General features: G+C 36.1%; 1 protein-coding gene across 1 annotated transcript in view; it reads right to left on the bottom strand.

Annotated features, from left to right (window-relative positions):
• Positions 1-14,035, bottom strand: part of Cap-G (Chromosome associated protein G) — a 20,960-nt gene extending 6,925 nt beyond the window's left edge. The window contains exons 1-18 of the mRNA XM_053761069.1: positions 13,683-14,035; positions 13,337-13,507; positions 12,798-12,923; positions 12,532-12,680; positions 12,000-12,159; positions 11,599-11,780; positions 10,841-11,035; positions 10,447-10,607; positions 10,000-10,187; positions 9,480-9,578; positions 9,007-9,084; positions 8,554-8,682; positions 7,749-7,862; positions 2,027-2,195; positions 1,696-1,778; positions 1,319-1,436; positions 815-900; positions 60-179 (exon numbers count right to left, since the gene is read on the bottom strand). Coding sequence (XP_053617044.1) covers positions 60-179; positions 815-900; positions 1,319-1,436; positions 1,696-1,778; positions 2,027-2,195; positions 7,749-7,862; positions 8,554-8,682; positions 9,007-9,084; positions 9,480-9,578; positions 10,000-10,187; positions 10,447-10,607; positions 10,841-11,035; positions 11,599-11,780; positions 12,000-12,159; positions 12,532-12,680; positions 12,798-12,923; positions 13,337-13,507; positions 13,683-13,835 — 2,481 coding nt within the window. The 5' untranslated portion in view covers positions 13,836-14,035. The remainder of the gene's footprint in view (positions 1-59; positions 180-814; positions 901-1,318; positions 1,437-1,695; positions 1,779-2,026; positions 2,196-7,748; positions 7,863-8,553; positions 8,683-9,006; positions 9,085-9,479; positions 9,579-9,999; positions 10,188-10,446; positions 10,608-10,840; positions 11,036-11,598; positions 11,781-11,999; positions 12,160-12,531; positions 12,681-12,797; positions 12,924-13,336; positions 13,508-13,682) is intronic.

Genomic DNA, 14,035 nt, shown 5'->3' with positions numbered 1-14,035 from the left:
ATAAATACATGGAACATACGTCAAAAATGCAAATAAATACATTGATACTATGAAAATACCTCATGATTGACCCTGGTGAGCGACACTATAAACCTGACGACCGCCTCCTGGTCTATCTCGGCCAGGGGAGAACTCGACGGAGCGTTCGCTAATGTTCGCAGTGTCGGCAGTGTAGCTTTCTGAAAATTTGTTTTCAGAAAGTTTCAGTGTAAATATAGTTTCAGTGCAGATGTAAAACATCAACAGAGCACTAGCTGCACGCCGCGGTGTTACCCGTAAAATTATTAAAAAAATACTTAAGTTTAATGCGCACAGTAGCGCCATCTACTTTATAAAGCGTAATTGAATATACGTATTTTTGACAAAATCTTATGGGAATCGTGTATTTTCGGGATAAAAGTATCCTATGTATCAGCTAACTCAATACCAAATTTCATAAAAATTGGCCCAGCCATGATTGACAGCATGAAGAAGTAACATATACTCACAAACTTTCGCTTTTACAATATTAGTGGGATTATTCGTAATAAATCATGTAATGCCCTAAAAATTGCTATGATATCTGGGCGCATTATATTTATATTCTTATGTGCATCTACAGCATTTTAGTTATATATTGTCCAAAATATATTAAAAAAAAAAATATTGAATTTTAGTTTTTCATGCATTAATTTTAATAAATAAACATACTGGTATCATTATGCTTTAGGGTTCCACATTCATGGTTTAAGTAAACAACAATGTATTCTGTAGCACTCGTATATCACACTTTTAATGTTATTTTGTGTAAAAGTCAATATACATTTAACCTTACTTGTATTTGTTCCTGAGCGCCGTCTACGTATATTGGGAACGTTTGGAAGAATACTCCGATTGTTTGGCGCAGCATATCCTCGTCAACTGCAATAAAAAAAAATATTTTCAAGACAGTTGCTCGAAATTATACACAGCACATAATGTTTTCCGTTACTAGTGTTGAATAACGTAGAATGACACACGCTTATTATCTATATATGTATATCAGGCTACATAAACTACCTCCGCTTCGTGTCGCGTTAAAATCCCTCGTATATAGTGTTCATAATTTACAGGTTTGTATGTACTTTTAAGCAATGTCTCACAATAAGTTTTAAAAGATTATAAGAAAACTCTGTTTGTTTGTTGTTAGAAAACTATTTGTTCACAGTTAGGTACTGAGAAATATCAGTAGGACTTTTCTTGACAGACAAAATTTTTTCTTGACAGATACATATAATTGACTTTGAAAAGATTCGTAAACAAATCTTTATTAAAGCATAAAGAAGTATATTTAACACACCTGTAGCTGGATTGAACCACAGTAGAATGAGCCGGCTCAGTATGGAGGGTGATTCCAAGTGGCCGAGGTGTATCAGCCGACATAACCCTTCCACAATTATCAGGCGGTATGAAGCACACTGTCGAGAAACAACAAAACACAAGAAAGTGGATAATATTATTAAGTTTTGTATGGTTTATAGATGTAGTACGAGGCGGGTATAAGAACAGCCTTGACAACTGATAGCTAAAGAAGGTTGATGTTAGGCAGGCGTCCAGTCGTGGAATTGCAGTCGGATCTTCAACATATTTTTTTCGCGAGCCCTAGGCTTCCGGCGTCACAGCCGCAAATGAGACGGTATGCGTTAGAGAGTAATCAATAAAAAGCTATGAACTTACAGAACTATCCATGATCTTGAGAAGCAGTTCGATAACTGTGCTGTGGGCGGGAGACATCGATATTGCTGACTCTGATATATTGCCTGAAAAAAAAGCGTTCAAAATTATAAAAAATATTGTAAACTGGAAAAAATAATACGCGAAATTAAACCTAGTCTAGCTTTACATTGATTAAGATACCATCATATCTTCCGCCATTTTGTTTGCTAGATAAACTGTGTTGTCCATCACATTTCAGAATCAATGTGTATATGTTTTTGTTGAATGTTTTCAAAAAAACTTTCACCCGCATTATATTATGCAGGACTCCAAAACAGTCCTTATAACATACCGTCTTCTCCAATAACGTCAATGGAGTGGTAAGTGCTTCTCCTACTCTTATTCTCCTTGGAGTCCATCTCCGCCTCGTCCTCGAACACCTTAGCGCCGTGCACACACAGCAGGTCCACTATGCAGCGGAGGACACACGATACTGTGGGCTCGTTCGACGTGTCCATTAGCTGGAAATAAGTTTTAACTTATATTTGTTATCTTCCTCAGAGTAGTTTATTTATTACTAGCGGTCGCGATCCGGCTTCGCTCGGGTAAAAACATAAACCTTCTTGAAATATTTTGACTTATCTTCTCGTGTTCCCGGTTATGTTCGGAGCTGTGACACCCCAAAGTCCAGGGTAAGCATAAAAAAATCGCCATTAAATTTAGAAATGCTATCGTTGCCTATTAGCTATTAACGCCGATCCGAGGCGACTATGTGACACATCACATCGTCGCCTCGGACATCATCCATGGGATCACATACATATATGATACTCTTTTCTCTCCCCCCTGGACCTCCGTTGTGTGCGGACGTGTTTTTTGATAACCCCTACTTGATCTAATTTTTGAATTTTTTAAATAAATAATTGAATTTTAAATAAAATAAGTGCCGCAAAATTAGTACGTAGTACCAGGAGATCAGAAGCATCCCGGAGGCCGGCGTAAGCGAAAGTAAGACAGAACTCCAGCTCAGCGTGTGCGAAAACAGGATAGCCTACGCGTGCCGTGCGTAAGTCGTAAAAGCTCCGCCCACTTATACTCGTAGTCCATTCAGTCCTGCGCCCGCGCTACTACTACTGCCGACCCCGCCGCCATTGATGCCAAATACAGTCAAACAAAAAGATTGCGCAGCGTACACTAGGTAACAAAAGTTTATTTTTACTTACTCTTCAACTATGACTACTCAGAGGTCTCCTATCATTTCTACAAATCGGCCTGGATTAATGAAGACCCCCGTATCCAGCTTCGGTTCAGACCCTCAGTTGTATGATTCAACAAAAAATATAGACAGTGGTTCTGACTTCATCACACGCAGAATGAAAAGAAAACATAGTAATGAGTCTCCTGACTTTGAGTCTATTATTTATCAAATGAAGGAAATGTTTGCGAGTTTTGAAAAAAAGCAAAACCTAAAACTAGACGCTATTTCACAACAAATTTAGAAATTCAAAAGAGTATTACCTTCTTGTCGTCTAGATACGATGATTTACTAAATAAGGTACAAACTTTAGAAACCACAAATAGGAGCTACGAACAGAAGATTGAGTCACTTGAGAGCAAAATAGAGGTACTTGAACGAAACTCTCGTACTTCGTCTGTAGAAATAAGAAACGTTCCTAAGCAGAATGTGGAAAACAAATTGTTTTTAAGATCGCTAGTAAAACGGGCGTGTGAGACTGTTCAACAGCCCCTGTCAGATTCTGATATAAATGATGTTTATAGACTTAAAACAAAAAAGGAGACAGGAAACCATATTATTGTTAATTTTACTAGTACAATATGCAAGGACGGTTTTATTAACCAATGCAGAGCTTACAACAAGACACATAAAGAGAATAAACTGAATACTAGTCATATTGGCTTACCTGGGCCCTCTAAACCGATCTTCGTGGACGAGCTGCTGACCAGTCTAGGAAAAAGACTCGCTTACTTAGCCCGTCAATTGGTGAAGGAGAATAGTTACCATAGTACATGGACCTCATATGGTAAAGTCTACTTAAGGAAGACTCAAAACTCGCCAGTGTTACGCATTGATTGTGAAACAGACTTTGACAAACTTTCTTCAAAGTGACTAGATTTTGTGTTACTCTTGTTTTTTACTTACATTTGTTTATTAACTACCCATATTACCTGTGCATATAGCATGCGGGCCCTGTGTACTCATCACGAATCTAATGTATCTCTCGCGTTTGATATGTTAACATGTAACTACTACTTTCTGCATATAATTTTAGTTTCTAAAAAATACAGTAAAATACCCCTACTTACTCTCTCAACGCCGTTTGAACACATTCTACATCTAACTACTCTAACGAAAATTACCTCTCCGCCCTTATCTCAAATAACTCACACTTTCATTTTAAATAATCACAAACAAATAAAATTCAGAACCAATCGTACCTATAATGTTGTATTTGTAATATTAAATCGATCAACAGTATTCCCTAATAACCGACTTCGAAATAAAGAGACCATCCTCATGTCGTCACGGCCATTGATATATTTAACTCTTTTATACTTCTTGTTTATTAATGTGAAAGTTTTCTACTATTTATCAAAATCAGATCTCACTTCAACCAATAGCACATCTTATTCGATCGCTTCATTCAGGAATCTTGTAAATAAAATTCGATAACACCAATATAATAAACAATGACTTAGACGAGTTTTCAATAGCACAAGCATCTGTCTGTAATATAGACGAATGTTCGACTTTCATAAATAACTCTGATTCGTATCTCAAAATTATTCATCAAAACATTCGTAGTCTAAACAAGAATTTTCCCAGTTTTCTCACTTTATTTGAAAGAGCCAAAATTGACTGGGATTTGATTATCTTTACAGAATGTTGGTTGCCACATACACACTATATCAACACACTGGATGGCTATAATCATGCACGTACGGCAAAAAACCCAACTCAGAATGAAGGTGTTGTTGTTTACCATAAAACCAATATGAGAGTAAAAATCTTGGAGCCTAATTTAAGCAATGCTAATTGCCTAACAATTGAAATTGATTCTCATACTATTGTTGTTGCAATATATAGACCCCCTGGATATAAAGATGTTAATACATTTATTCACTCACTAAATGATTTATTATCTACTCTAAGACATCCCAACATTATTATTGTTGGCGATATAAATATTGACATAAAGCTTAATAACTCTGATGAATACTCTTCCTTTTACCTTGACACATTAGCATCACACAGTATTTTACCAGCACATACTTTCATTACTCATGATAAAACATCTATAGACCACATAATGTTAAAAACCAAGCACACTGCAAATTGTTATGTCTCTGAGACTTCTATAACCGATCATGATTCAGTAATGCTATCTCTCAAATTTCATCAACGTAAATCTTTTGATGAATTTTCTTATATAAAGAAAGTTGACTACGATGCACTAGACAATGACATGAGAAACCTAAATTTAACTCCAATTTTTCAAGCGACAGATGCAAATGCTGCTACTTCATGGTTAATTAAAGAGTTGAATATCAAGATTACGGCTAACACAAAAACTATAACTGTTCCTAATCGTAAAAGAATTAAAAAGCCTTGGATAACTATCGGCCTATTGCGATGTATGAGAAATAGAGACAGACTTCATCAAAAATTAAAGAAAACCCCGGACGATGATACTATTAGATTAACGTATAAAAGATATAGAAATTTCTGCGGTTGGCTATTGAGAAAACGAAAGAACGAATATGAAAAAGAACTAATAAAAAATGCTGCCAAAACTAACAATAAAAAACTGTGGGATACTATTAAACAATGTACAAACCTTAATAAAAGTAGTTCACATTCAGCCTCTGAGCTCATATCTAAAGCAGACCCTAGTAAATCTGTTAATGATATAAACCAGTACTTTGTCTCTATAGGTAAAACATTAGCAGAGAAGTCGATTCCAAGTACTCCTCTTGGGTCTTTACCCCACTATCCTTCTCATTCTTCTTCCTTTTTTCTAACGCCAACTGATGAGACTGAGGTTGGAAATGTGATTTTCAGTCTCAAAAAAGGCAAATCATTTGGACGTGATAACATCTCAGGTGATTTTCTTAAACGATATCATGACATTCTTGTGCCGCCACTAACTCACATCTTCAACCTCATGTTTTCCACTGGCACCTTTCCAAATGATTTTAAACTTGCCGAAGTGATCCCAATACACAAGAATGGTGATAGGGACTGTGTCAATAACTACAGGCCTATTTCTCTCCTTCCTATTTTGGCAAAAATAGCAGAAAAATTAATTAATAAACGTCTTGTTCACTATTTGGAAACCCAGAAACTTATATCTGATTCCCAATTTGGTTTCCGAGCCAAAATGTCTACAAATGATGCAGTACATAACCTGACTGATTTTATTGTTGTGAAACTTGACGAGAAAAAGAAAGTTTTGGTTATATTTCTGGACCTAGCTAAAGCTTTTGACACGGTCTCTACGCCACTTCTGCTGAATAAATTGGAGAGATTGGGAATTCGTGATATCCCTCTGAAACTATTTCAGGATTATCTTTGTGGTAGGCTGCAGAGAGTTAGAGTTGGAGAGTACAGAAGTGATGATTTACCAATTAATTATGGTGTACCACAGGGCAGTGTGCTTGGTCCCACTCTGTTTCAAACTTTTATTAATGATTTATGTAACTTGAATCTTCCAAATGGCAAAATTGTAACTTTCGCTGATGATACAGCTCTCGTTTTTCACGGAGATACTTGGGACCAGGTATATCAACATGCTCAAAAAGGTTTTAATAAAGTTTGTTCTTGGCTCTCTGCAAACGGCCTAACACTCAATGTTGACAAAACGAAATATATCCCATTCTCCATCAGAAACATCAATAATGCTATACATAATAACTACTCCATAGTAGCACATACATGCTTATCTGATCGGTCATGCTCATGTAGTAAAATTATGTTAACATACAACATTAAGTATCTCGGCGTTTTAATTGATAATACATTAAGCTTTAATTATCATTTAAATTTACTTACGACTAGAGTACGTAAGCTCATTTTTATTTTCAAAAACTTACGACACATTGCTGATGTAAACATTATAAAAATGGTATACTTTGCTCTATGTCAGTCAATTATAGGTTACTGCATCACAGTGTGGGGAGGTATACCAAAAACAAACCTACTCTTACTTGAAAGAGCTCAACGAGCGGTGTTAAAGGTCTGCTTCTTTCTACCGTATCGTTTTCCTACTGAAAATCTGTACAATCTGGCCGAAGTCCTGACTGTCAGACAACTCTTCGTCCTCAATGTAATCCTCAGACAACATTCCCGACTTAATTATAATCCCGCAGCTTTTGCACAGAGACGCCGTGGTCATCGTGTTGCTCCTGTTGGCCAATGGTCTACTGCATTTGCTCAAAGATTTTTCGGTTTTTTAGGCAAATATTTATATAATAAAATTAACACAACCTTAGCTATCTACCAACTTTCTAAAGTTAATTGCAAAAAAACTACTTCTTCTTGGCTGAAATCTTTAACTTATGACGAAACAGAAAATTTATTAGTAGTCCCGGCTTAAATATATAAATCCACTGTGTTTTGTTGTATGATGTTAATGGATTCGTGATGGGTATATGTTCTGTATTATCTTGTGTTAATTCCTTTTTTTTTTTTTTTTTTAATTACTTGTAGTTCATGCTTCATTAGTAATTTTTAACATGTTTTTGTTAGTTTTTTCTCCTCAATAGGTATGTAACCTCAACTAGTATAAGTGTTTACCTGCATTGTATACACCTGGTTCAGTGTAGGAGAGGCTGGTAATCTGTCATACAGGTTTTCCTAGTACAGACACCAGTCTCTCACATAGATCATTATTTTGTAACTGCATGGTTCACCTTATTTCTCATTTATAAACTGTGTATTTCTATGTGAGAGAAGAAATAAAGATTTTTTATTATTTATTATTATTATTATACTTGTTTTAGCAAGTAAAATACTCGAAAAGAAGCGGGTTTTCGGAGTCTTAAAGAGCACTTACATTGGCGAAGAAGAATGCTTTATTCTCCTTAGCGAACTCTTGGTCCAGCATTCCGAACAACGCAACAGTTTCCAGGGCGTTTTCTAGTACATCGGGGTTCTGAAATATCTCTGCCTGAAAATTGAAAAAAAAAAAATATTAGTAAATAACTGTTACATGACATAATATTGTGCGCTGACACCCACTGCAGGTTCCCCTGTGCTGTGGGTGGCAGGCTCCTCAGTAGACATTTACAAAGTTATTTACTGTGGTATAAAGACACATTATATGATAATGATACAGTATATAAATGGAAAGTAAACATTAATGAAACATTAAACACTAAATTAATGATTTATTATTACTGTTTATTCTAAACCCTGTAAATCTTGCAGTATTTAACTTATAGATACAATTAGATATTTCTCAATTCAATCCATCATCAGTTGACAAAACCATTTTAAGCCCGTCTTTTGCATTTCTGTAATATATTTACGGCAACCTATCGACATCTATTCAGGGCTGTGACACCCCAATGCCTGGGGTCAGCAATAAAAAATAATACACATAACAGCAAATAATTTATTCAGAAATTATGCCTTCATAGGCACTTTTTCACGCCATTTTCTGAATTTAAATAAAACTGTTTAAAAAAAAAACCAAAGCCACAAAAGGCTGTGATTTTACAACCGTACATACCTTTTTAGGTTTTGATATAAATGTCACACATGCTTTTTTGCATGTAACGCAATGCAACTAATTTAAAAAAAAAAATGTGAAGAAAAAATTCTAGAGTCTCATTATTATTTTCAAAATAAGTACATACCTCCATTTCATTGTAAATCATCTGCAACATGGGAGTGATAGTCTTGAGTTGTGGCGTGTCCAGAGCGGCGTTTAGTATAGTCAGACATTTGTTCAGAGTATCAGAGTCGGAAATTTTTTCTTTGATTGTCTGTAAAAATATATGTTTATAATATTTACTTTATGTGATGATTTATATAGAGGTAACATTCTAAAATAATGTAGAATAGGACTTGGCTACAATTAGCTGAAAAATAAAAATATAATAAATGTATCGCTTTTATGTAAAAAAAGCTACATATAAAAATAACATAATTAAAATTTTTAATAACGCAACGAGAAAGCTTTTAAGAGTTTCATAGGATTTATTTGTTCCATGAAATGATAAATCTTTTCTCTTTTAATATGGAATACACGTATTTTATTCATAAAGGATAATTTATTTGAAATTTCGAAATAATTGTTTCAAACTTACAGTGACAGGAGGCGGCGGCGGGGGGGCGGGCGCGGCTTGAGCGTTCAACTCTTCAAGTTTCTTTTGTATATCTTCCACCTAAAACAAATGACAAAACATCATAGCAGTAGTCGTAAAACATGACTTAACGACTATTTGCCATCTAGGGGCAGTCGGGCAGTCGGATAAACAACCAACCAGTGTGCATGCAGGTTTCCTCACGATGTATTCCTTCACCTGAAGCAAGTGGTACGAATTACACGAGGCAGATTTGCATAGTGGATACCCATGTGGATTCGAACCTGAAAACTTTCGACTGGAACTCCACCGATTCTCTAACTCTTCTTAACGTTTTCTGGGTTGTTTTCGCCGCCATAGAGCGTCGGAGCCCAGGTTCCAGTTTCCTATTTTTCTTCTATCCTATTTATTTCCTATCTTTCTTTTTCAGACCATTGGCACTGGGTCACCACCGTTTCAGTTTAGCAAATATTTACCTTTGCCTTGCACTCTGCGGCGAGAGCGTAGTTTTGTTCTCGGACAGCCTCTTCTTGCGCTTCTATGGCCACGTTCAGTGATACACGAAGTCTGGCTCTCTGGAAATATATAAACTTTTTATATATATATATTTTAATTTATTAATTATCATTTTAAAGACAATATAATAAAAAATAATACACATAATGCATTAGGCTAAAACCACAGAGGTTTGTTAGTATATATTTTATGTTTATATACTAATATTATTTAATTCACATATACTAGAGGTACTAAAAATTTGGGACCAATGGATATTTATATCTGTTTTATTTAACTATTTAATATATTATATTTTCTCTTTTATGCTGAAATTGAAGGTAATATTTTTCTTTAAAATTTTATTATATTGTAAATTCAAAACACAATTATTACGTTTTTTAAAAATAGAGTAAGAGTTTCATTGTAATACACACTCAATAGAAATTTGACATTTGAAACAAGTATCCTATATTTAACTTGATGTCTGCCCTATTGTACCTGTAGTTTCGCCTCCGTGCAGTCGGTGGTGGGCGGCGGCGGGGGCAACACTTCAGGCTCAGGCGGGTCCCGCAGCGAGTTGATGACGCCGCTGATCACCTCTATGCGCTGCGCCACTTCGGGTATCACTAGTTCTAATGCCGATACGAACGCGCGGACCACGTCCGACTTTAGAGGGCCGTAGTCTCCTGTAAATGTTTTAAAATCTATTATGTACTAACATGTATACTAATATTGTAAATACGAAATCTGTCTGTCTTGTTTTCACAGGTTAATCACTGGGTCGGTTTCTAGGAAATTAGGTAAATGGCAAAAAAGGTAATTGGCAAACATTTATTTACATAGGATTACCCTTCCTTCTCCATTCCGTTACGTAGAAAATAGATAATTAAAAACCATAACACCACTACAGTTACAAGTTGTCCGCTGAAAGTAATATAAAGGAACCTGTTAGGATATCCGTGATGAGAGTTTGCAGGGCGGTCCTTCCGGCCGGATCAGTCGCGTCGTACACCCGCAGCATACTGCCTAACTCATGTAACACATGTTGCCTGGTACTGAACCCTGCCGGGTCCTCGGTTTCAGACGGGCAGGGAGACTCTACGATGCTGAAACAAAAATAAAAGTTATTATATTTGTATACGTCGACTGGACGTCATGTTGGTATACCGCGCTCTTGGCTAAATTAAGGGCTTGGAAAATAAAATTAATTAACATAGGTACACGTCTTTCATATTTTGTAACAACCCTGACTGCATTTTCAACGCTGGTGGCTGTTTCGTATTTAGCAAGGTCGTCGGACAAATGTATGAATCTCATTAAACTGTAGCAATATACTCACGCTCTAATATATCCAGTAAGCACGACCAAATCCGGTAAAACAGTTTCAAGTGTCTCGTCATCGTCGATGTTTTGCAGATGCTCGGCTAGATGGCGCCAGTACCACGCTGTCTCTTTGTTCAGCTGTTCGGCCGGTATTAGCCGAAGAGTTTTGTCAGTGGGCAGCCATTCCAGCAGCTCGGAAATTGGGAGACGCCTGACAAATAAAATAAAAAGTAGTATAAGAAAATAATATGTATTAATTTTTTTATCAGATTGTTTATTGACATCTGAACTGACTGAAATAACATGTAAAAATGTCTAGTCTCAGAGTTAAATTTAACTAACAAGATTTATAGGTATACTCGTATACTCAATATCATGTCTTTTTCCTTACGGAGCAAACACAGCCAAGACATTTGGAAATTTACAAGATATTAAGCTTATTGTCATTTTCAAACACACACATGTAGTAGTGATTAACGCGGCAAAATTACATGCCCCTGTCTCGCACATAACTGCCTAACATAACTCAAAGCACCTGCATAACTCAAAGCCAAACTGACTGAACAATGACTGAAGTTACACCAAACTTACAACACAGATATGAATAACTCATTTATACCTTAGGTATATTGTACACTTGTTGGACATCACATACACATTTTCAATTGTTATGCTTAAAAACACGCTTGTCTGGATTTCAAAATGCAAACTATAGGTTCAAATTAGTCACTTAGCCCAGCACAAACACAAAATAGGCTAAAAAAAGATGCTCACTTGAACAGCGATTCCAACAGTTTCCCCGCAACATACTGTGAATCCTTGGCGTCATGAGCGTTGTCTAGCCTTATAGCCTTGAGTAGAAGGATTATGTTCCCTTGGAAGGTGGCTAGCCAACCAGGTATCAGTATTTCTTCCACGACGCGACGCACGCGCTGACTGCGCTCAGTGAGACCCACCTGCAGAATCAGAATTTCGTATTGATAAATTAATTTGATTATGCTTTTAACTGATGGCTATTTTTTATGATATTTTTAACTAAAGAAAGATTTATTTTGGTTTCGTTTCAACTGATCGTGGGCATTAAACATTTATTTAAACCCACACAATAGGCTCTCAAGCTCATTTGCAGAGGGGAAAATGAAAAGTAACGTTTAAGTAGGATTTAGCTACTTTACCTTAAGTGTTAACACCCGCTGTCGCACCCTAAGTTGCGTGACGTTGACCCCGGCTATGTACAGAAACGCCGCGCGACGCACGGCCTCGTCCACGTCACACAGACGTTCCAGTACGTATGGGACGTTGCGCGTACATTTCGCTATGGACATCACCACGGCCCTATGAAAAAATTGTAAAGCTTGTTCTATAGGACAATTGTAAAGCAATCAGAAATGACAACTATGTTTTTTTATGGTATGCATAAAGTTATTATCTGTCAAACTAGCTTTTGCACGCGGCTTCCATCTGCATAAATTTCTCATTATTCATTAACAGTATTTTTTCTAGGTCTTTTCCCTTCATCCTTCTCCATAATCCTAAGTCAACCAATCTTTAATATCCACATACACATTGAGCATGTATGAAGAGAGTATAGAAGTGAGTGAGATTTGTCAATACCATGCCAAGTGGAAATCCCTCATCTCTGTCTATCCCCATGGGAATAATATGAGCCAAGTATAATATGCCTTGTAATGCAATTGCCTTTCTTACCTCCGAACAGAAGAACTAGGATCACAGCTCATATGGAACCTGTATGCGCGTGTAACTTCATCGTCAGGTTCCATAGGGTTTTGGAGTCGTTGCAGCGCCAGCGCCGCGCGACACCGCACCGCGCCGCGCGTGTCTTGTAGGCGTTGCATCTGAACATGAAATAAATCATTACATACTTTTATATGATCTTCTATATTGTAAATAAACTGTGACCACCACACACCCATAATTAGAATATAATATCCATGTCAACCTTGTAAACTAACCTGTGATGCTAACAATTTGTCACAGAGGTCATCATCAAGCGATGCATCTTCCCCAAGAGCTGCAAGTACGGCAGCCAGCAGCTGACTTGCTCGGTATCTCACTGATTGACCTGACACACACTGGCACTGGAACAAAAATTTATGAATTTGAGATTAGATTTAGACTAATATCTAATTAGTTAAATTATTACAACTTGGACAGTCAACAACACATTGAGGTTCATCGAAAAATCTCCTAATATTATATACTTTGTGAAAAGATAATTTTAATGCTTGTACTGCTTCATTATATTTTTCATCTCAACTCTCCACAAAATCCATATTTAAAATTTACTTATAAATACTATCAAGATTTTTTACAAATGCCTGGTGTCATTTTTGAGAATTTATTGTTGCCTCTAAAAGCTACATTTTAAGGCATTTTGTTTGCCTTCTTCTTCTATGCTATCCTTACAACAGCTACAGGCATTGCTATAAGCTGTTATTATTAACATCAACAGAAAGTAAACAAATAATCAATATTATGATACTATACTTACATCAAATATTATTTCAAATATAAAAAGTAGGAATTCTTCCTCATCATCCAGGCAAGTGCAAAAAGTGGCCACAAACTGTATGACCCTGTCGACATTGGCACTTGTGTCTCCAAATGTGAACAAATAATGGAGGGCATTCTTGAAGCTTTCACGGAATGAGTCTTCATCTAACTGGAAGCATAATACAGAGTTTTACACATACAAGAACAATCTTTGCTGAACACGTTTTACATATAAGTATTAACATTAGCAACTGTACCAATGCACCGGCAATAAGACAACACTTATCAGTTAGTTGAATGGAACCAGTTAACCAATGTTTATATTTATAATATAAGTGACATACCTTTTTGTAAAGTTTTCTCAGCTCTTTCACATATTTTTTATGCTGCACTACGTTGTATTGAACGTTCTGAAATATTTTAAACATTGTTTGGTTGTTGCGCGGGTTTGGTTTCACAGAAGCACTTTGCGGCGTTTCAAGGTCTTTGAGCACCATTTTTAGGTTTTTTATTTTGTTATTTACGACTACGCGTTAGGTATTACGTAAAGAGGGTTTAAATAGGTAGACTTATTAAATTAATAATCAAATATTCCGATCAAAACACAAAGCACTAAACAAACAAATAATTCGAATCCGTTTATTTTTGAAACATTCATTTTTTTGAAGTTTAATTTGTTACGTGAAAATATTAATCA

Source organism: Plodia interpunctella, chromosome 21 (assembly GCF_027563975.2).
Source record: "Plodia interpunctella isolate USDA-ARS_2022_Savannah chromosome 21, ilPloInte3.2, whole genome shotgun sequence".
NCBI classification, from domain to species: domain Eukaryota; kingdom Metazoa; phylum Arthropoda; class Insecta; order Lepidoptera; family Pyralidae; genus Plodia; species Plodia interpunctella.
Note: the sequence above shows the minus strand (reverse complement) of the source record. Positions and strands in the feature narration are given on the sequence as shown.